The sequence below is a fragment of the Trachypithecus francoisi genome, unplaced genomic scaffold (assembly GCF_009764315.1).
Source record: "Trachypithecus francoisi isolate TF-2019V2 unplaced genomic scaffold, Tfra_2.0 Lachesis_group1, whole genome shotgun sequence".
In the NCBI taxonomy this organism is placed as follows: domain Eukaryota; kingdom Metazoa; phylum Chordata; class Mammalia; order Primates; family Cercopithecidae; genus Trachypithecus; species Trachypithecus francoisi.
In genome coordinates this window covers 166958853-166982951 of record NW_022681454.1, presented here as the reverse complement: position 1 = coordinate 166982951, position 24099 = coordinate 166958853, and the positions used below count along the sequence as shown (strand labels likewise).

General features: G+C 37.9%; 1 protein-coding gene across 1 annotated transcript; it reads right to left on the bottom strand.

Annotated features, from left to right (window-relative positions):
• Positions 1 to 10148: 10148 nt before the first annotated feature.
• SAP30 (Sin3A associated protein 30) lies at positions 10149 to 16823 on the bottom strand. The gene is made up of 4 exons (XM_033215706.1): positions 16158 to 16823; positions 14160 to 14285; positions 13635 to 13733; positions 10149 to 10477 (listed from the first exon to the last, which is right to left on the bottom strand). Exons 1-4 carry the CDS (start codon positions 16470 to 16472, stop codon positions 10355 to 10357), a joined length of 663 nt encoding a protein of 220 aa, XP_033071597.1. The 5' UTR covers positions 16473 to 16823; the 3' UTR covers positions 10149 to 10354.
• Positions 16824 to 24099: the final 7276 nt, after the last annotated feature.

Genomic DNA, 24099 nt, shown 5'->3' with positions numbered 1-24099 from the left:
CAAGTTTAAGATATTTGCTAAAAATCAAGGCAGATTTTCAAAAGAGTTCCAATTCCAAAGCCCATATGTCACACACAGATGTATCCTTAAAACCATGATACATTTCCTAAAGTATCCATTTTTGCTTGAGAATAACAAAACACACATTAAAAGAAATATAATGGATGAGAATTTAAAAGTCTCATAAATTTTAAAAGTAAATAAAACTGGCAAATTCAAAGGTATTTTCTGATTGTTAGAGGAGACAGCTTTGGATTATGGCCCCATATCTTAAGAGGTATGTGACTCATATTGGCCATCAGAGGTAATGTCAGAAAGTCTTTCATGTTATAAAAATGTATTCAATGCCTGCTAAGTGCCAGACATTATTAAAATCTGGGATATAGTAATGAATAAAATGGACTTATCCTCTTGGAACTTGTGCTCTAACAAAGGTGTGATTGTTATAAACAAATAATTATTTATAAATATGAAGCCTGCTACAGAGAAGTATAGGGCGCCATACAAAGTATTGTGCGGAAAAGCTTGAGAAACACTATACCACACAGGCAATCTGGGAGATATAATTTTGTGAATAAAAGTGACATTATGTCATTAAAATACATCCTTGGAAGTCCCTGATCTGTTTCTGAAGACCACACCCAGAACACTATCTGAAATCTAATCTGTGTTTAATAGTGTTACTGGGCTGGAAGACCAAACCCAGAACAGTGTCTGGTATCTAATCTATGTTAAATAAGTGTTACTGGGCTGGACCAAAAAATTTTGAGGTAGTCACAATTCAGTGTCAAAGTGTATATAAACACAGCTGGGTGCGGTAGCTCACGTCTGTAATCCCAGCACTTTGGGAGGCCGAGGCGGGTGGATCACGAGGACAGGAGATCGAGACCATCCTGGCTATCATGGTGAAACCCCGTTTCTACTAAAAATACCAAAAAAAAAAAAAAAAAATTAGCTGGGCCTGGTGGCAGGCGCCTGTAGTCCCAGCTACTTGGGAGGCTTAGGCAGGAGAATGGCGTGAACCCGGGAGGCGGAGCTTGCAGTGAGCCGAGATCTTGCCACTGCACTCCAGCCTGGGCCACAGAGTGAGACTCCATCTCGGAAAAAAAAAAAAAAAAAAAAGAAAGAAAGGCTATATAAACACAAGTCAGAACATGTTTTCAAATAGTGTGACCTCCTATAAAATACATGAAGTGAAACTGTAAAATAATATAGATAGGTAGGTAGGTAGATAGTATTAGTTGTTTTATCGAGATAGCATGTGATTTGATTGGCCTTTCTTCACTTAATCGACTGGTCATGAAATCAGACTAACTCAATAATGAAAGTTTCATATCCATTCTGGAACGGTGCATAGAATAGGTAAATTAAAAAAAACTATCAGCAAACCAGTTTTATTTTCTACTTGGTAGGAACTCTTCTTGATGGGGAAAAAAGCATTAAAGATCCAGTGTCTCCATTTACAAATGATACATCAGCATAAGGACATATGTGAGACAACAATGGCTTTTTAATAAGTGTTCCCTTATTACTGCAATCAAAGCCTGGTAAGAAAAATTGTATCTAAAAAATATAAATATTTAATAAATAAAATTTTATAAATTATTCATCATAATGTCTCCTTTCTGAAAATATGAAATTCAGTTATACATAGCCTTCTTTATATTACCAAATAAATGTAAAAACATACATTCACACAACTTACCTTATACAACTATTTCTCTGACTTGGTCAATGTATTTTTTAAAACAATAGATTTTTTTTTTTTTTTTGAGACTGAGTCTCACTCTGTCACCCAGGCCAGAGTACAGTGGCACGATCTTGACTCACTACAACCTCTGCCTCCCAGGTTCAAGTGATACTTGTGCTTCAGCCTCCTGAGCAGCTGGGACTACAGGCACCCGCCACAATGCTCAGCTAATTTTTGTATTCTTTTAGTAGAAATGAGGTTTTGCCATGTTGGACAGACTGGTCTTGAACTCCTGGCCTCAAATGATCTGCCTGTCTTGGCCTCCCACAGTGCTAGGTTTACAGGCATGAATTTTTCCAATAGATTTTAGTTATAAGACAACTAAACTTTATTAAAATTTTATTATTCTTCTAAACACCATCTTGCAGCAACTGAATGAGATAGGTACTGATATTATCCTTGTTCTATGGACAAAAATGCTAAGGTTTAAAGATATTAAGTAGTTTGTCTAAGTTTACATTATCAATGAGCAATCGAGCCAGATTTTGAATATGGCCAGTCTTACACTAGCATCTAGAGTCTTAACCACTATGTTGTTTAACAGTATTACCTAATCTGTTATTTCCTTTACAGAAATGCAAACTTTTCCTTGGATAGGACACACAATTGTACACTTCAGATAGCTCATATATGCTAAAAGCTTACTGAACAAGTATTTCTGTATTTTTATCTTTGACTTTCTATATCATTGTTCTTACTGTGAATCCCACGTTACTGAGCACAAAGTTGACGGTAATACATACAAATAGCTTACCTCTTTTTGATTAAAATTCATCTTGTCTTCATCGTAATTCATAGAGATTTGTTGAATATTTTGGCTTGCTGGGATTAGGTACTGATCCTAAAGGATTATTACAGAATTGGAAGGAAGATGGAGAAACCAAACAATGAGCAACAACTATTGGGGGAAAAAAAGGACGAGGTAGGAACATTCACAGATCATTTTGTGACTTTAACGTACTTATAATTATCAAAAGGTATACATAAGTTATTTCCATAATAAATCATTTTTTTGTAAAATTTTATAGCAGGTGTTTGTAAAATATAAAACTCTCTATGAGTAAAGCACGACAGGCTTCAAAATAATTTTCCCAAAATGAAAAAAATCAAATTCATGTATTTCTAAATCAATCTTGCATTGATAGTCTAAGCCTAAACTTTTCTCTCAAAAATTTGAAGAGAAACTGATATTAGAAAATTAAAGTAAATTGATACTAAATTTACTTGTACGCAATGGTATCACCATAAAATGTTCATCTTTGTATGGTGGTATATCTAGAGAAAAATGTGTAGAATATATTTACCTGCTATATTCTAAGAACTTTAAAAGCCATAGTAAATTTTCAAGAGTTTATGTGATCTACATTTTCAGAGGTTTACAAGTCAAATAAGTCCATTGGGTTTAATGTTTAAAAAGCTGACTTGATATCTACATTTAATATCATTAAAGTATATATACATAAATACATATATACTACATATAAAATATATATTCATATATGTAATAATCTGGTAGCAATTAATATGACTATTATTTGAGACTTCTATGATTGTGTAGACTATTAATGCAACTAGGACAAGATACACACAATAAACTCAATTGTACAGCAAGCATCAGCTCTTAGCTAGAAAGAAATGCAAGGAATTAATAATCTCAAAGGAATAAATTCTATAGTAAGCAGTATTCACCAATAAAAATATACATATAAATATAAAAACAGCAAATTTTCCTCTGAATATTAGCTTTCCTGCATCCATTGTTTTAGCTTATAAGCAAAACCTTGCTTGACATTTAAAAAATAACTCCACTAAATGAATAAACAATAACATGACAAAAATTTATTCTTGAACCACCATCACTTGCTTAGATATCATAATCTGAATTTTACTATTAAAACGTTATGTAAATATGTGGAAATTATAATCAAAAAGGAACTGGGATGGCTATACTAATTAACAGACAAATTAGATGTTAGTTAAAAATATGTTACAAGAGCAAAGATGGACATTTTATATTGTTAAAAGTTTCAGTTTATCAAAAAGATATAACAATTATAAACATATATACACCATATGGCAGCCAAAAAATATATAAAACAAAACTTTAGAAAACTGAAGGGAGAAATCTACAGTTCTACAATGATAGTTGGAGACGTTAATGCCTCACTTTCCACAACTGATAGATAAGTAGAAAGAAAACCAATAAGGAACTAGGAGGCTTGAACAATAGTATAAAACCAACTAGACCCCATAGACATATACAGAACATTCCACTCAACAATAGTAGAATACAGTCTTCTCAAGTACACGTGGGACATTCTTCAGGATAGAATATATGTTCTTCCATAAAACAATTATCTATAAGTTTAAAAAGACTAAGGTGATACAAACTATCTTTTTGAACCACAATAAAATGAGGCTAGTAATCAATACAGAAAGAAAACTAGGCCGGGCGCGGTGGCTCAAGCCTGTAATCCCAGCACTTTGGGAGGCCGAGACGGGCGGATCACGAGGTCAGGAGATCGAGACCATCCTGGCTAATACGCTGAAACCCCGTCTCTACTAAAAATACAAAAACTAGCCGGGCGAGGTGGCTGGCGCCTGTAGTCCCAGCTACTCGGGAGGCTGAGGCAGGAGAATGGCGTAAACCCAGGAGGCAGAGCTTGCAGTGAGCTGAGATCTGGCCACTGCACTCCAGTCCGGGCGACAGAGCGAGACTCCGTCTCAAAAAAAAAAAAAAAAAAAAAAAAAAAGAAAACTAGAAAATGCACAAATACCTGGACCTAAGCAATATACTTGTTCACAAAAAGTATATTGCTTCACGGGTATATTGCTTAGTTCCAGGTATTTGTGAATTTCCTATAGTGGTTTAAAGAATAAATCACTAGAGAAATTAGATAATAATTTAAGATGACTGAAAACAAAAACAAACATTCCAAAACTTACAAGATGCAGGAAAAGCTGTATTCAGAGAAAAATTTACAGCTGTAAATGCCTGCATTAAAAAAGAAAAATATCAAATCAACTTAACTTTACACATTAAGAAAACAGGCAAAGAAGAGCAAACTAAATCCAAAGCCAGCAGAAGATAACGAAGATCCGAAAAGAGAAAAATAAATAGAGAAGAGAAAAAAATATAATCCATGAAATCAAAGAAAATACCAACAAAATTGATAAATCCTTAGCTAGAGTACTAAGAAAAAAGAGAGAAGACATAAATAAGTAGAATCAGAAATAAAGGTAGGGATATTACTGCTGACCTTAAAGAAATTAAAAGTATTATAAGAGAAGTATAGGAACAATTTGTATGACAACAAATTAGATAATCTAGGTGAAGTAGACAAATTCTATGACTTACCAAAAATAACTTAAAAGAACACAAAGTCTCAACAGACCTATATATAATGAAAAGACCTATATAAGTAAAAAGATTAAATCCGTCAAAACTCTTCCATCGAAGAAATAGCCTAGACCAGACAGGTTCACCCATAAGTTCTGTCAAACATTTAAAGATGAATTAATACCATTCTTACTCAAAAATCTCCAAAAATAGAAGAGGAAAGAATACTTCCTAACACTTTCTATGAGGCCAGTATTATCCTGATACCAAAGTCAGATAAAGATACCATAAGAAAACTATAGAGCAATATCCCTTATGAGTATAGATGCAAACACCCTCAACAAAATACTAACAAGCCAAATCACACAGCACATTAAAAGAATTATGCACTATGACCACGTGGGATTTATCCCAGAAATGTGAGGGTGGTTCAACATAAGAAGGTCAAGGTAATATACACTAAGGAAAAAAAAAATCATCTCAATACTAAAAGCATTTGACTAAATTTAACAGCCTTTCACGATAAAAAAAAATTTAGCAAATTAGCAATAGAAGAGGGCTTCCTTAACATGACAAAGAACATTTATGAAAACTCACAGCTAACATCATACTGAATGGTCAAAGACTAAACGTTTTCCTCCTAAGAAAAGGAACAAGACAACAATTCCTGCTTCCACCACTACAGTTTAACATTGTACAAGAAATCGTAGCCAGGGCAATTTGGCAAGGAAAAGAAATAAAAGGCATCCAAATTGGGAAGGAAGAAGTAAAACCATTTTTGTTTGCAGATAACATGATTCTATATATAGAAAAATCCCATGGAATCCACCCACACACACAAAAATTACTAGAGCTGATTAATTCAGCACAGTGGCAGCATCAGCACACACCTCTAATGAAAGACTCAAAAAAGAATTTAAGAAAACAATTATATTTGTAATAGTGCCAAAAAGAAGAAAATACCTAAACATAAATTAAACCAAGAGGTGAAAGACTTGTACACTGGAAACTATAAAACACTGCAGAAATTAGAGAAGACCTAAATAAATGGAAAGATATCCCATAATAATGGATTGGAATGCTTAATATTGTTAAGCTGGCAATCTGAAAATGGTCCATAGAGTCAATGCAATCCCCATCAAAATTCTAATAGCCTTTTGGGCAAAAAATGGAAAAACCAATCCTCAAATTCATATGGAACTGCAAGGGGCCTGGAATAGCCAAAACAATACTGATAAAGAAAAACAAAGTAGGACTCCCACTTACTGATTTCAAAACTTATTACAAGGCTACAGTAGTCAAAAAAGCATAGTACTGGCATAAGAATAAATACACAGACCATGGAATAGAACTGAGAGTGCAGAAATAAACATCTATGGCCAATTGATTTTCAACAAAGGTGTCAAGACTATTCAATTGGGAAAAAACAGTTTCTTCAACAAATCATACTGGGACAAGTGGCTAACTACATGCAAAAGAATGAAGTTGGACCCCTACCTCATTCACATGTAAAAATTGATTCACAACAGTTCAATAATTTAAATTTAGGAGTTAAAACTGTAGAACTCCTAGAAGAAAATATATACATTAATGCTTATGATGTTGGTTTTGGCAATGGATTCTTTTGACACCAAAAATGTGAGCAACAAAGGAAAAAATAGCTAAATTGGACTATGTAATTATTTAAAACTTTTGTGCATCAAAGGACATTATCAGAACTGTGAAAAGGCAACTTACGAAATGAGGGAAAATATTTGCAAACCATGTATCTTAGAATGGTTTAATACTCACAATAAATAAACAGTCCTACATTTCAACAACAAAATCAAACCCAACTAAAAAAAAAAGAATAAAAAGGACTTGAATAAACACTTCTCCAAAGAAGATATATAAGTGGCCAAGAGCACATGAAAAGATATTCAATAAAATTGATCATTAAGGAAATATAAATAAGATCCACAATGAGATACCACTTCACACCCAGTAGGATGGCTTTACTTTTTTTTTTTTTTTTTTTGTTGAGACGGAGTCTCGCTCTGTCGCCCAGGCTGGAGTGCAGTGGCCGGATCTCAGCTCACTGCAAGCTCCGCCTCCCGGGTTTACGCCATTCTCCTGCCTCAGCCTCCCGAGAAGCTGGGACTACAGGCGCCCGCCACCTCGCCCGGCTAGTTTTTTGTATTTTTAGTAGAGACGGGGTTTCACTGTGTTCGCCAGGATGGTCTCGATCTCCTGACCTCGTGATCCGCCCGTCTCGGCCTCCCAAAGTGCTGGGATTACAGGCTTGAGCCACCGCGCCCGGCCTTTTTTTTTTTTTTTTTTTTTTTTTTTAATGAAATACAAGTGTTAGTGAATTGAAGAAATAGGAGTCTTTATACATTGGTGGTAGAAATGAAAACATATGTCCACAGAAAAACTCGTACATAAATGTTTACAGCAGCATTATTCCTAATAGCCAAACGTAGCAACCCAATGTTCATCAACAAATAAATGGATAAATAAACTGTGTTCAATAAGTACAATGGAATATTATTCAGCCTAAAAAAGGAAGTACTGTAACTTGGATGAAACTTGAAAACATGCTTTAGCATTATGTTTTTTGGCATGTTTTCAAGGTTCATCCAACTTGCAGTACTTCATTGTATGATTCCCTTATAATATATCCAGAATAGGCAAATTCACAGAGATAAAAAGCAGAATGGAGGTTACCAGGGAATAGGGAGAGGGAAGAAGGGGGAGTGACTATGTATGGCTGTTTTTGTCGGGTGACAAGTTTTGAAATTAGAGCTGCTGGTTATACAATATTGCAAATACATTAAATACCACCGTATTGTACACTTTAAAATGATTAATTGTATATTTTGTTTCTTAAGTTAAAAAGACTTCATGTAGAAAAATATAGAATTTATTTGTTGTAAAGACACTGAATTTCAGGCATGTTTAGGCCTTTCCCAAAATTATTCTTTTGAAGTTAGTAACCAAATAACTAACTTATTTTTTGAGCCCCTGCTATCCATTCAGTATATTTTTTCCTCCTACTTCTTGTGGCATTTAAATTTAGATTCTTCTCTTGATGCTCTAACATCAAAAGTAACCTATACCCTTATAGAAATGAGTTTCCATTTATTTTTTGTTCAGATACGGATAAGTAAAAATAGTTTCTAATGAACTCGTCATTCAAAAAATCTAATGGTAACTGAAATTTTCATATAAAACTGACTTTTACATTGCAGCTCCTTGAATTACTTCTCAACTTACAAGATCCGATTTTTCGTATTTTAAATTGTTTTAACAAGGATTTGATTTCATTGAATAACTACCATTCGGAACTCTTCATTCATATTTTATAAAACTACATTTTATTATACAAATAATCATATGAAATTAACATTGCCAAAGGTTATGTTCATACTTTTATGTCAGCAAATAATTTCAAGTTTTTGTTTTTCACAAGAACAGAATATAGGTTTCATTTTGGTTTTTTTTTTTTTGAGTCGGTCTCACTCCAATGCCCAGGCTGGAGTGCAGTGCTGCAATCACAGCTCACTGCAGCCCCATCTCCCAGGCTCAAGTGATTCTCCCACCTCAGCCTCCCAAGTAGCTGGGACTATAGATGCACGCCACCAGGCCTAGCTAAGTTTTGTATTTTTTTTGTAGAGATAGGGTTCACCATTTTGCCTTGAATGCCTGGGCTCAAGCGATCTGCCTACCTTGACCTCCTAAAGTGCTAGGATTACAGGTGTGAGCCAATGTACCCGGCCTCAAAATGTTTTTATAAGAAGTCTTCTCACAGATTTCCAGAATTCCAGAAATGAGAAGTTTCTATGACAGCAATTATTACAGCCTGTGCTTGCTAATAAAGTAGCAAGCAAATCTTTAAATGGTTATAGCAAAACCAAAGACCAGTTGCTTTATTGTTCATTATATTTTCTAGCAGTCAATACATTAAGAACACTTGAAAATATGCACAGTCACCTACTAATGAACTAGTACTTTAGATGCAGTACTTTAGTTGCATCAGTGGTTCTCAACTAGCTGTGATTTTGACCATCAAAGTATGTTTGGCAGTGTCTAGAGGAATTTTTGGTTGTCACACCTTGGAGGAGCTACTGGCACCTACTGAGTGGACTTAGGGATGTTGCTAATCCTCCAATAGACTCAACAGCCTCCCACAAAAAGGAATTATTGAGTCCAAATGTCAACTTTGAGAAATCACGAGCTACATTAATGGTCTCATCCATTTCCAGCCTAAAATCTGCAGCTTTATCTCAGAACAGTTTGCTGAAGCGTTACAAACTATAAATTTGATTTGTAATTATAAGGATTTAGCTAAACAATATAATCTCAGGAAAAGCAGAGGTTTAGAATGTTTGATAGAAAACTGACAGGGAATGAAACATAAAACGGAGATGGATAAATCAAGTCAGAGTCATATATAACCAAAATTTAAATGATCTTGTTAGATATCTAGACCTCTCCAACTTACTAGTTACCATTTGCAATGTAAACAGTACAGGACATCACTAAAAATTAAGGGGCATAGCAGAGGTACTTTCTGTATTCATGCCACATAAATATCTTTTCCCAAAGACAAAATTTTCAAAAACAGCTATTTAATTTCATGTTCTTATTTCAACTTTCAGCATTGTGTTTATCTTCACTGGCACATTAAGTTGTCTTTGGAAGGAGGTGGGTAAATAAATCAAACCATTTGTTCTTCCTAGTACTTCATCAAGTAATAATAACCAAAAAAAAAAAAAAAAAAAGGAAATAAAAAAGAAGTTGTATTCCAAAAGAAGCTTATTTTTCAAATTTGCTAGCATTATAAAGCACTTTTAAAAAATGCTATTTAAAATATCTTCGATTCCAAGTCAGATTGTCCCAGAGAATGCAAATGTGCTACATTTGTTACTTCTCCTTACCCTGTTAATTTCTTGGAAGTTTACAAAAAAAAGGGGGGGTTATAAAATGAAGGACTTTACATTAAAATATCAATACTGATCTCTAAGTCAGTTTAAAAGAAAAACCAAGTTTCACAAAATAAATACACTGAAGCAACTATAATAGTAATAACCTTTATTTAAAATAGTTTTTAATTTAGGAAAGCTCATTTTACATGAGTTTCCAACTAATTATTAGAGTCAGAAACAAAGAAAATAAAATCAGAGAAAATCCTCTGTAGAAAAAATACACAAAGAACATTTCTACATGTGAAAAAACAGTAAACAGTGTTATCATCCAAGTTATTAGTCTCAATTCCACGTCTCCTAGTGAACACCACTATCAACCTTGACATCTGATTTGTTCTTGTCATTCTTCACTGAGTAGATGAAATATGTTAAGGTGTCTTTTTCATTCACTGGAATAGACCTAAAGTGGCAACCAACTATCTATAAAGAAAAAAAAAATTAAGGAAATTAAATTTTAGATATAACAGGTTTCATAAACTAGGTAAAAAATACGGTTTCATCAAAAGAAAAAATCTATGTGATAAGAGCTATTTCCTTTAAAAATTATATTTAACAAAATACCAACAGTACAAAAAGCATTTAAGAATAAAATGTTATGAACAAGAGATAATGTGATTTCAAAGGACCTTTTGGTTCACTCAATTTACTATACATTGATTAGAAAATACATTTTCCTTTTATTTATTTTAAATTTTATAATTGGGCCAGGAGTGGTGGCTCATGCCTGTAATCCCAGAACTTTGGGAGGCCAAGGTAGGTGGATCACTTGAGCCCAGGAGTTCAAGACCAGTCTGAGCAACATGACAAAACCCCATCTCTACCAAAAAAAAATACAAAAATTAGGTAGGCGTGGTGGTGTACACCTGTAATCCCAGCTATTCAGAAGGCTGAGACGGGAGGATTGTTGAACCCAGAAGGTGGAGGTTGCAGTGAGCTGAGATCACGCTACTGGACTCCAGCCTGGGTGACAGAGCAAAACTCTGTCTCAAAAAAGATAAATAAGATAAAAATAATAAATTTTATATTTGGAATCTAGAGTAGGGAATACATGTTTTTACTTTTAAACTTTAAATGAGATAAAACAGATGTAAGAGACCACATGCATCATTAAACCTGCAATGGTTTAGACCCTACTGATAGAAAAAGAAGTATGAAGTTGAAAACTTTTGGTAGTAATCAACAGTAACATATAAATTGTTTGCTGCAAATTACATTCATTCATTCATTCATATCTTGGTAGCATTCTTTGGTTAAGGTTCCTTGAAAATTTTTCTGAATAAAAATTATGAATGGAAATGAGAGGAGAAAGAGGGATGCTCAATGAAGGATGTTTACCTGCTTCCTTGCCTTTTCATTGTGCTAATGTAATATGCATACTACAATTACGAATAGAAGATTAATAGACTTACCTGGGGTGCTGACATGCATATTTAGATTCCAGAAAATAAAATTTCTTAAGAAAAAAGTTCATCCACACAATAATTACGAGACTTAAGACTTAGTCATACAACCCTGGAATCCCTTAAAACAGTGGTCCCCAACCTTTTTGGCACCAGAGATCGATTTCACGGAAGGCAATTTTTGTACAGATTGGGGGTGGGGGAGTTGGTTTTGGTATGAAATTGTTCCACCTCAGATCATCAGGCATTAGATTCTTATAACAAGTGTACAACCTAGATCCCTCACATGTGCACTTCACAAGAAGTTTTGGACTCCTGTGAGAATCTAATGCTATGGCTGATCTGACAGGAGGCGGAGCTCAGGCAGTAATTCTTGGTAGCTGGTGCTCACCTCCTGCTCTGTGGACCTGTTCCTAACAGGCCTCCAACCAGTACCAGTCCATGGCCCTGGGGTTGGGGAGCCCTGTCTTAAAATATATGTACTACATCTGCACATTTGCACATTCCTTAACCTGTTAATAACTGCATTTGTGATTAAGTAAAATATAACACTCATGGCTATCTCTTATGTATAAAAAAGAAAATAGCTCTAGAAATAATATAACTGTTCTTAGAAGGTCAGTTTATCAAAAATTTCAGGTTTAATTTATACCTAAATATAACATTTAAAATAATCAGTTCTTTGGTTCTCATCTGTCCCAAAACAGGGGTGCCTTCACTCCATTAGTATCTACTGAAATATTTCATCATGGTGGGCAAGATCTATATTTACGTTACATAATGTATTGTACAACCCCAAAGGAACTTGATCTTTTAAATCAAAATTAAAGAAAAATTAATTAGATCTGTGTTGCCTAACCAAGGATAAGAAATTCTAGCTAAATAGTTAATGTAGTAGATTTTAACAATGTTAAAAAGCATTCTGTCAAATAAATGTAACTTCTATTCATATTTCATTTCATTCAATATGTACATTTTAGAAAATGTTGGGTAACTACTAAATCCATGCAAAGAATATGAGAAAACTGATTTATATATCTACACTTCTATTTTGTCTAGTAGGCTAAATTTTCTTTTTTTAGAGATGGAGTGCTGCTATGTTGCCCATGGTGACTCAAACTCCTAGGATTAATCAATCCTACTGAGTAGCTGCAAGCAAAAATTTTAAGTATGATTAAAATATAAATATATCAATCTATAAACATCTTAATAAGATGCACAGACTTCTTGGTTCTATTATATCCTGAGAATATATGCATACTCCATTAACTTTCACAACTCACTGACTGACTAGAAGTCCTCTATCAAAGCAAACTACAAGTAAAAGATTGGGTAAAAGAAAAGCTTTTGCCTCTTCTAGATGTGAAGAAAACATAGATGTCTCTAATAAAACTAACATCAACAAGGACCAATTTTGAAATAGTTAAGTCAGCAAATTATAAAAATACTGTTTAGGGGCTGATTTGTAGGCCTACACCACTTTAAAATATAAATTTTAATAAGGACATTAAAGATTGTTAATTACTTTTATTATGCCTCAATTAGATGCTCAAACATTTACTGGTTACATGGAGTTTTAAAACTAATAGATTTCTAAAGTGAGGATTAAAAAAACTCTCATTCAACATTTTGAGGGCCAGGCACAGTGGCTCACACTGCTGATCCCAGCACTCTGGTAGGCTGAGGTGGGCGGATCACTTGAAGTCAGGAATTTGAGACAAGTCTGGTCAACATGGTGAAACCCCATCTCTACTAAAAATATTACACAAAAATTAGCCTGGTGTGGTGGTGCACACCTGAAGTCCCAGCTACTTGGGAGGCTGAGGCTGGAGAATTGCTTGAACCTGGGAGGTAGAGGTTGCAATGAGCCGAGATCGTGCCACTCCACTCCAGCCTGGGTGACAGAGCGAGACTTTGTCTCAAAAAACAAACAACACGTTTTGAAAGCCAGTATCAGAAGGTGCTGTACACAATCTGCTGAGTAATCATTACAAAAAGGAATTTCCTAAGTGGCAGACAAACATTTCTAGACAACTAGATTCTTCCACAATAGATTTTTTAACATTGTTCTTTCTAACTAAAATGTACTGTTACATATACTACATTAATACTTTCATTAGCATTTAATAACCTCTCGGTTGTGCAGATAGTTCAAATAGTTTAAAAATCATATATACCTCAACAAGCTGTGCTTTATTAAGTCCTGGTCTGGTAGGTAGCTTGAAGTGTCTTTTGTATCTCCTAAGTGTATTTACTTGTAATTGGTATAAATCAACCTAGAAAAAATTAACATGTATAAATTAGTTCATACAATTTGTGGAAAATTTATCATCGATACGTATAATAACAAACATTTTAACTTCAGCACAATAAAAATTTACTTCCAAAATCAAAAAATTATTTTAAAAATTTACATAATCAAACCTATAAATTATTAAACACTTTAATCTTTTGGGGATTAATAATATAAACTGAGGTCAAAAAGGAGGAAGTTATGTGACAACAGAGCTGCAAAAATTGTCAATTTAAAATGTAACAATTCAAACTGTGTAAACGCATGACAACTGGCTATATTTAATTTTGCTTTCATTTTCAGATTTCTCAAATGCTTTAAACACTTAAAAGATTGTTCATATATTTTTATAAAGGTTTCAGAATGCACTACTTAGGATTTATATTAAGCATAAAAAACTTCCATCTACCTCTGGGGTATCAATATCTTGAACAGGTGAATCACCTCCATCATCATCACTCCCTTTTCTCTTTCTTCTGTTTCGAACACTCTGAATTAAGTTTTTATGATAATCACATATGTAAAGATGCCTTGCCTGAAACAGAAAAGTTTCACACACTGCTAATGATTACAGTAAAATGTGTCTATGTATTAGTAAAACACATATGCCACAGTGAGTTAGTAAAAATAAAGACAGTCAAGATGGGCCATTGTTAAGACAATGAAATATTTATACGTTTAAATCCTAAACCCTGTTAAAACATAAGATGTCTGGAATACTGTTAAAAGGATGGTGGATGGGGAAGGAGGGGTTGGTTCCATTTGGGGAAGGGGTGAAGGGAGGGAGGGAGAGGAGAATGAGAAATTCCAACCCTCTGGGTTTTGTCATCAAATTGCAGTGAGGGGCCGGGCGCGGTGGCTCACGCCTGTAATCCCAGCACCTCTTGAGCTCAGGAGTTCCACACAAGCCTGGCCAAAATGGTGAAATCCCGTCTCTACTAAAAATACAAAAAATTGTACGGGCGTGGTGGCACTAGTCTGTAATCCCAGCTACTCAGGAGGCTACAGCAGGAGAATCACTTGAACCTGGTAGGTGGAGGTTGCAGTGAGCCGAGATCGCGCCACTGCACTCCAGCCTGGGCAACAGAGTGAGACTTTGTCTCACATAAATAAATAAATAAATAAATAAATAAATAGCAGTGAGGATGACGTGAATTAGTTCAAGTTGAATTTTTAACTGATAAGGGGAAAGATGATGCTGCCCACACTTTTGCTACTTGACAGTACTTTCTCTACTTAAAGAAGAGCATATTTTAGAAACATAATGTATGCTTTCCAGTCTTTCCAACTGAATACCCAAATTATATTCCAGATACAAAACCATCCGTTTTTACAAATGAGCTATCGACTTCATAACTGTATTTAAATTTCAGTTATAAACTTTTCTGAATATTAAATCAATGTATTTATTTATAACACATTTTTCCAAAGCAATCTGAATTTATGCAAGTTCACTTGAAAAGTTTCTCATGGACAACACTGAAAACTGTTTAAACGGGCAAAAAAGTATCACAAATAAACTTTTCAAAAACTTTAATTACATACACTCCTGCGAACTGTAGACTAACATTTGAAACAAATACGGACTGAGCTAACAGGCTTTTACATTTACTTCTAAGCCAAGCGCAAGATAAAAATATGCAGGACTTGTGGTAGGTTCTTGATACCATGTTATTCATTTACCGCTAGCCAGATCTCCCAAAAGTAGCAACGGCTGTTAGATGGTCAAACGAAAAGACGCGCAGAAGGAGGAAAAAAGAAATCCTGATGGCTGCCAAGGGGATGGCAAAACCGCAGAGGCTACGTGCTCCCACCATCGGAGTAGCTGCCCACGGAGCTGACAGCGCAAACGCCGTTTACAACCCCGGCTCCCTGCCGGGCGGCGGGTGAGCTCGGCTTCCCTCTCACTCCGCTCCGGAGGAGACGGAGCACAGAAAGGAACAGGATCTTCCTTGGTGGTGAAGGTCCTCCACTTTCCCCTAGACCAGGGGAGTTAGCACCGCCTGGGGCCAAACACCAGCTTGGGCAGCAAAACAAAGGCGCCTCCATTCCAGAAGAGCTGCCGGGCTGCAAGAAAACGACTCTGGGCCCTCGGTCCGGCGGTCCCCTTTGTTTCGTGTCCTGGTCGCAGAGGAGAAGGAAGAGGGAAGACAGTGCGCGGGAGTCGCAGGCAGCGGGAGGCTGGGGGCAGGGTGGGAAAGAAAAGGGGAACGACAGCGTGCGTGTTGTGTGTGTGTTGGGGTGGCGGTCGGAGTTGCAGCGACTTTGTTATTTGCTTCCAAACACAGACTCCACGAGACCGCACTGCAGCCAGGTCTGGGAGACCCCGCCGACAATCCGTGCCTTTGCCCGACTCCTGGGGCCCCACCAGGGGACAGGAGGGCAGGGCGATCCCGCGGTTACTTACGCTCTTATCCAGCTCGATCTTCACCTTCTTCTGGGAGATGCTCTTCTGGATCCTCTTGCTGAAGCTGGCGTTGCCTGCCGCGCGGCCGCACCGCTCACCATCCTCCCGCAGGCAGCACAGTTGCCCTGGGCCCGGCCCGGCCGCCCCCGGGGGCCCAGCCACTGAGACCGTCCCCGTGCCCGGCACCTCAGTCCCGGCGCCCGCGCCAGTCCCGTTCCCCGCCGAGGCGGCGGCGGCCGCGGCGGCGACCACGGCGGCCACGGCGGCGGCCGCATCCCCGCCGCGGCTCATCTCGTCAGGCGTGAAGCCGTTCATGTCTCCGAGCTCCCGAGCGCCGGCGCTGACAGAAATCCCCTCTCCTGGCCGCTCCGCCTCTCTCCGCTCCGGCAGCGGCAATTCACTCTGCACACCAAGTTAGCGGCACGGTCAAACACCAACCGTCCCGGGCCTGCTGGTCTCTGCTGGCCCCGGAACAGTGGACAGTGCTGAGGGCCCGGACGCAGACTCGAGCGTCTCCTGGAGCCGGGACCCCGCTCACTGTCACATGGGGACTCCAGCAGTTGGACCGCTACGCCTCCGCCTCCCTACGGCCCCGGGGACTGCGCAAGCGCGACGCGCCCCCTCCCGTCCCGCCCCTTTCTTTCAGACGCGCGGCCCCATGGGAATTGTAGTTGTCTGCTACGGAGTCAACCTGAGCTCCGCCCTGACCCTGCGCCCTGCGGGATGGACGAACTACTAATCCTAGCATGCATAGCGCGGCCACCGACCCACTTTTTTTTTTTTTTCCAGTACCGGGAAAACAGGAGCGTGTGATTGGGGTTTACAGTGGTTTCTCTCTCTCTGTCTCTAGGGAAGTCGTGCTGTGTTTAGCTGCTGGGATTTCGTAGAATTGGTTTTCAGAGAAGTTACTCGATTCCTGAGGCGAAACATAAAGGGATGGGAGTGGTGTGGGAAGTGAGCGTGTGGGGAAAAAAAAGTTTCGAGGCCGTTTCGCATTTGTGGAAACACAGCTTTTGGTGTGACCGCGCTTTTGTGGAAAACCCAAACCAAGGAGAACTCAGGAGAATTGGCGCTCTTCGGTCCTGGAGGTTCCGCAGCTAACATCCCGGCTTGACCAACTATCGAGGCAGCAAATTAATAGGGCACCTCCTGGGAGGAAAACGCCCATCCTGACTTCTCAACTGTGACAGGTCTCCCTCACAAACGCCTCGTGGGGGGCGGGGGGGGGGGGGCATTTCTAAACCCTTGCATGTTCCTACAAGGGAAATGTTTTTATTCTTGGACGCACGGAGTTGGCCGCTTCCTGAGGTGGAGTACGGACCACCTGACAACAGGGCTCCTTTTCCCCTCCACGCCCAACCTTTTCCATTTCTCCTCAAACGGTTTTGGAGAAGGGCGGAGTCATATCATTTTAAAGGAGACTTGGAACCTCACCAATACAAACGCTGCTCGACTGTTCCCAGAAACTTCCCTGCATTAGCTCTACCGGGCGCAGGGAGTAGAAAGCGCATTTCCTGAGACCTGGCAGGCGCGTGCGCCCCTGCATGCTGCCGGCGTTTGTGCGCGCTTGCTTATATGTTTGTGTTCCCGGGCGCGCGCGTGTGTACGTGTGTGTGCCCGCGTACGAGTGTATGTCCGTGCGTGCACGCGGGGGGTGGTGCTTGTGGAGGGCGGGGCGAGGGATGGGCGTGGCTAATACGAAAGCTGCTCCTTTACTAGTTACCACGCGTCATTATTTATCAGAAGATATACGCTGCTTAAACACAAATAGGTTTTAAAATATATTTTAGGCGGTAGGGTTTTGTTTTGTAAGTTCTTTTAGTGAGTAAATTTAGTGATAAATAATTGTTTTTTCTTTTGAGACAGAATTTCGCTCTGTCGCCCAGGATGGAGTGCTGTGTAGTGCAGTGGCACGATCCTGCAACCTCCGCCTCTCCGGTTCAAGCGAGTCTCCTGCCTCAGCCTCCCGTTACAGGCGCGCACCACCCCACCCAGATGATCTTTTAAAATGCAAAATGCCATCGACGCAGAAAATCAAAGGTATCCATTGCGTCTGTGCGTTTGGGTTCTAGGATATGACAAAGAAAAACAATTTAAATATTACATAAATTCAGTAGGAAAAAGAAAGATTCCGACTGATAAGTACTTTGTCTGCCTCCTTAAGCTGCGCTGTCCACTCGGCTGTCCTCTAGCCATATGTGGCTACTCAGCACTTGAAGTGTGGTTGAGACGGAAAAACGGAATCGTTAATTGAATTTCAATTAAACTAAAAACAAAAACGATACTCGATTCAATTGTTGGAATACTTTTAAGTATGTTTGCAACAACTCAGATATATGAATCTGTTTTTCCAACTTAAATTTTATGAACTCTAACTTTAGCATGTGAATTGAGATGTGCTGTAAGTATATATCAGCTGGATTTTTTTTTTTACTTCTGGACTTAGTACAAGAAGTTTTCAAAAAAAATATTGAATCTCACATTAAAAATTTTTATATATGTTTAAATATTTTGGATGTAACGGGTTAAACAAAATATTACAATAAATTGTACCTGTTGCATTAGATAACACTGGCTTAAAGTATTACAACACAGCAGGGCGCGGTGGCTCATGCCTGTAATCCTAGCACTTTGGGAGGCCGAGGGTGGATCATATGAAGTCAGGAGTTCGAGACCAGCCTGGCCAAAATGGTGAAACTCCGTCTCTATTAAAAACACAAAAATTAGCCAGGCGTGGTGAAGCAAGCCTGGGGTCCCAGCTACTCGGGAGGCTGAGGGAGAATTGCTTGAACCCGGGAGGCGGAAGTTGCGGTGACCTGAGATTGCACTACTGCGCTCCAGTCTAAGCAACAGAGTGAGACTCCGTCTCAAAAAAAAAAAAAAAAAAAAGCATTACAACACAGAATAATTATATATTTATGGATATATATTATATATTTATGGTTATATTTTCTAAGTGGTAAAAATGAGAATATATGGATGGGATGGTTACATCCCAACTTCAGGGTGATGCTCATCTCCAACGAAGGAGGCCTAGGAATTTGTATATGGTGTCAAAGTAAACAAAATATAAACAGATGAATTTCTAAATTTAATGGTTTTTTGGGGAAGCAAGAATTGCAGTTCAGGACATACACATAGACTGAGTGGTCTTTAGTATGTCAGAAGAACAAAGAGAAGGTCGAGAGTTTTATTAGAAAGAGAAATGTTACTACTGTTTTGAAGGAAGGTTCATTGGCACTATAGTAAAGTTTTGGGAAGCTGGCAGGCTCTGGCGAGTGACAGTGGTAGGTAAAACCAGTCTTAGTCATAGCTGATTGTTTCAGCAACTACTCAGTAAAACTGGTCTTAGAGTTGCAGGCTGTTTCAGCAGCTGGGTTGTAAAAAACTTAATTCTTAATGCTAGAGCTGTGTGCCCTGATGGCTTTTTCCCCTGGTCCCTGGATTCTGATTTAGTTGGGTATGACAAGAATGATCCAGATTGTATGATCAATTTTCACACTGGGAATGGCTTAAAGATGGTTTCTTCTGAATTTTAAAGTTTTTATTTATTAAAAATATCTGAAACATGACAGTGGGATGTTGAATTTTCGTATTTTTCTTTGTACATTTATGTATTTTTAAAATAATTCATGATATTGTGTGGTTCTTCTGCTTTAAAAAGCTTATATCTTCTGCAAAATGTGACCGAATCATGTAAATTCAGTAGGAAAAAGAAAGATGCTGACTGATAAGTACTTTGTGTATCTCCTTAAGCTGTGCATGTATGTATATGTATAGTTATCAGTTTCATATGAAGCTTACTCAAGTAAAGAACGGTAGCTATGCCTCCTTTACACACAATACAGTGGTTGTAAAAAGATCTTATTAAACAGTCACTTGTTGCATGCCAGAATCTTTTTCTAGGCCCTGGAGACACAAAAGTAAGTGAGAGGGTCCCAGCTATTTGGGAGCTCCTTGTCCAGTACGGCAGACAGGTAGTTTAACAAGCACATAATACAAACCTCAATAACATGACAGAGAAAGTACAGGCATAGCACATAGGAGGAAATGATTCATTTCTGGCAAGTTGAAAAGATTCCTGGAGTAGGGGACATGTTAATTCTCACTGCCAGATTTAAAGTATATCTTCAGTGAATCTATTTGTTTAGATACATTTTTACAACCATGTTTTGTTACTTATTTCTATAAATCTTCATATTTAAGGCAGGTGTAAGAACTCTTTGATTTGGGTGTACCTCACCGTCAAGGTTGGAATCAGATTTTACGGGGGCTTCAAGATTATACAATCTGAAAGGTCTTTTTAAGAAGCATATAAAATTATGAATGCAAAATTAGGTATAGGCCTTTATAAGGGTCTGTCCAAGTGAGGGACTCTGAAGTTTGAATCCTTTAGCTTCATGGTAAATCTACCTCAGAGTAGAGTAGGTGAAAAATATAGATCTATGAAACCTTAATTGTAGGGGGGTTGTTCATATCAACAAAAATACTCTGCTTTCTAAAATGGTTCAAAATATGATTCTTAAAAAAGTATGTATCCCTGCCTCTCTTCCCTATAGGCTTTTAACATGATTGCATTTTTCTGGCTTTATTTTAAAATAAGCAACTAGCCGGGCGCGGTGGCTCAAGCCTGTAATCCCAGCACTTTGGGAGGCCGAGACGGGCGGATCACGAGGTCAGGAGATCGAGACCATCCTGGCTAATACGGTGAAACCCCGTCTCTACTAAAAAATACAAAAACTAGCCGGGCGAGGTGGCGGGCGCCTGTAGTCCCAGCTACTCGGGAGGCTGAGGCAGGAGAATGGCGGAAACCCGGGAGGCGGAGCTTGCAGTGAGCTGAGATCCGGCCACTGCACTCCAGTCCGGGCGACAGAGCGAGACTCCGCCTCAAAAAAAAAAAAAAAAAAAAAAGCAACTAAATAATTTTATTTAATTTACAAAAACATATAAATCGGCCAATAATCCCAACATGAATACAATAGAAAATTCAAATAATATAAAAAGGTTCATATGAAAAACAAAAGCCTGTTTTACCTCATCTCCTCAAATCCCTGTCCCTTAAAGCAACCAATGTTAACAGATTCTTGTGTTTCCTTCTAGAAAAAACTATGCATTTACTAGTATATACATCTCTATATGTGAATAATTCTATATTTTACAGCAAAAGTTCATTCTGTTTTATACCACCTTTCCTTTACCTAGTTTTAAACTCAGCTGTCATACAGAAAATTGTATAAAGCATAAATATCCAGTTTAAGCAGTGCTGTGGCTTCAGTGTTTGTGTGTGTCCCCTCCCAAATTCACTGTGAAACTCAATCCCCAATTCAACAGTACTAAGAGGTGGGGCTTTTAGGAGGTGGTAAGGAAGGCCACAAGGGTTCCACCCTCATGAATGTGATTAGCGCCTTAAGAAAGGGATAGAGGGGGTGAGTTTACCCCTTCCATCACTTCCACTATGTGAGGATGCAGCAAGAGGCACCATCTTGGAAGCACAGAGCAGCCTCTACCAAACACCAAGATCAAACCTTGATCTTGAACTTCTCAGCCTCCAGAACCTTGAGAAAATAAATTTCTGGTTTTTATAAATTACTCAGTCTCAACTATTTTGATATAGTGGCACAAATGAACTGAGACAAGCAGTTATGGTAAAATGCACATTTGTATGTATGTTATGGTAAAATGTTATGGTAAAATGCACATTCGTATGTATGGTAAAATGCACATGTATGTTATGGTAAAATGTTATGGTAAAATGCACATTCGTATGTATGGTAAAATGCACATGCTACCCAGGTCAGGAAACAGAGCATTGCTGAAAGGGCCAGTTTCAGGGACTTGCAGTGGCACAGGGTGCCAAGCTCAGAAGCCAACACACTCCACTCTCCTACTCCTCCATCCTGCTTGACATTTAATGCCCTGCAATCACCATCATGTAATTTTCAATAATTTTATCTTTGAATTTGCATTTTATAAGTGAAGTATCAATGGGACAATGCACTGATTCAGGCATCATGGGCCTGCCACCTCCCTTCCTCCCCAGAATGAGTTCTGGCTACTCATTCTCTCCACTCCACGCCACCCCACCCTCTGCTCTGGCAGAGGCTGAGCAGGAGGTACAGTGCAGGAAGTGTCTGGTTGAGGTGCAGGATCCTCCCCATTTCCTCTGAATCAGGGGTCAGGCCCCTAGCTCCTGCGAGGGTCAGTTTTCCACCTGTGCCCAAGGGAGTGCCACATTAAATAGCAAATAAGAAAACACCATCGGAGGAGAAGGAGAGGGAGGGAGAGAGAACAGATGTTTGTTCTGGACCCCGCAAATTATGTAGATGGCCCTGATTGACAACATGCCAGAAAGTCACCACCTGCCCCTTCTTCATCATAAACCCCATCTCCCAGCTAGCAGGAGCAGCTATCTTGACTTTTATGGTATTTTTACCTCATTTTTCATTATAGTTTTGCCACATAGTTCTTCAACTTTTTTTTGTTTTGTTTTGCTATTTTTGAACTTTATATAAGTGGACTCATATACTTTATTTTCTGTTTTCTTTGGGTTCATTCACTCTGGTTTTCAAAGGTCTACTTGTATGTAGTTTAATTCTTTCTCTTCATTATGGTATGAATACACTACAATTTATCCATTCTATTGTTGATAGACATATGGGTTGTTTCCAGTTTAGGGCTATTAAAATAATGTTGCCATGAACATTCTTATTCTTGTACATGTATCCTGATACATATGTGACTGCAGGTCAGTAAGATATATGTTGTTAAGATGGAGTGAGAACTTGCAGCTCCTTGCTTACATATGTAAACAGAATTGCTGAGTTTTAAGGTAGGTATAGCTTCAACTTTATTAGATACTTCCAAACTTTTACACTTCCATAAGCAATATATGAGAGTTCTGTATCTTTGCCTACCATTTGATATTGTACTTTCTAAAAAAGATCAAATAGGTATGTATGGTATCTCATTGTGATTTTAATTTGAACATTCTTAGTTACTAATGAGATTATATATTAATTGATCTTTTAGATTTCCTGTTTGGAAGTTCCTAGTTAGGTCTCTTGCGTATTTTTCTATTGGGATTGTGTCTTTTTCTGTTGATTTGTAGTAGTTATTCATGTTTTCTGAATGACAGCCTTTCACAATTTTACATATTGCAAACCTCTTTGCCTAGTTCATAATTTGCCTTTTGACCCTGCAGTGGCAACTTTTGTTTAAAGTCTTTTAATGAGGAAAAAAAATGTATGTATCTATCATTTCTTTTCTGCCTGATGATTTTTGTGACTTAAGTTCCTTATCCCCAAATCATGAAGATATTTTTCTACATTATCTTGTAATAGCTTCATTGTATTGCCTTTCCCATTTAAGATTATGATTGATTTTTGTGCACAGTGGTTGAGGTTCAATTTTATTTTGTATATGTTACCCATTTGACCAAGTACCATTCACTGGAAAAGCTATCCATATTCCACTTTTCTACAGTGTCACCTTTGTCATAAATCAAGTTGTATATATGTAGGTCTGTTTCTGAACCCTAGTCTTTCCATTGTTCTTTGCCAATTCCACACTGTTAATTATAAAAGTCTTTTAGAAAAATTTTGATAACCTAGAAGTATAGATCTTCTACCTTATTTTTGTTTCATCAAAACACAGACTTGGTTATTCTTGACCCTTTGTATTTCCTTATACATTTGAGAATCAGCTTAAGTTCCAGAAAAAAGAAAAACCAACCAAATGAACAATAAGACAACAACAACAACAACAACAAAAAAGGCCTTTTGGGATTTTGGATGATATTGCATCAAATCCATACATTAACCTGAGAGACAAGAAACCTCTTCAACATTGAGCCTTCCAATCATGATTTTCAATTCATTTAGGTCTTCTGTAATGTTTCTTAATAGAATTTTATTTGTTGCTTTGCAGAAATTTCACTGATCAT

Excerpts from the sequence above, each read along its gene's own strand:
- SAP30 (XM_033215706.1), bottom strand. The coding sequence starts at position 16,472 with ATGAACGGCTTCACGCCTGACGAGATGAGCCGCGGCGGGGATGCGGCC. Across the intron at positions 14,286-16,157 it reads AGATCGAGCTGGATAAGAGC|GCAAGGCATCTTTACATATG; the intron begins GTAAGTAACCGC and ends TTTCTGTTTCAG. Across the intron at positions 13,734-14,159 it reads AAGATATTGATACCCCAGAG|GTTGATTTATACCAATTACA; the intron begins GTAGATGGAAGT and ends AATTTTTTCTAG.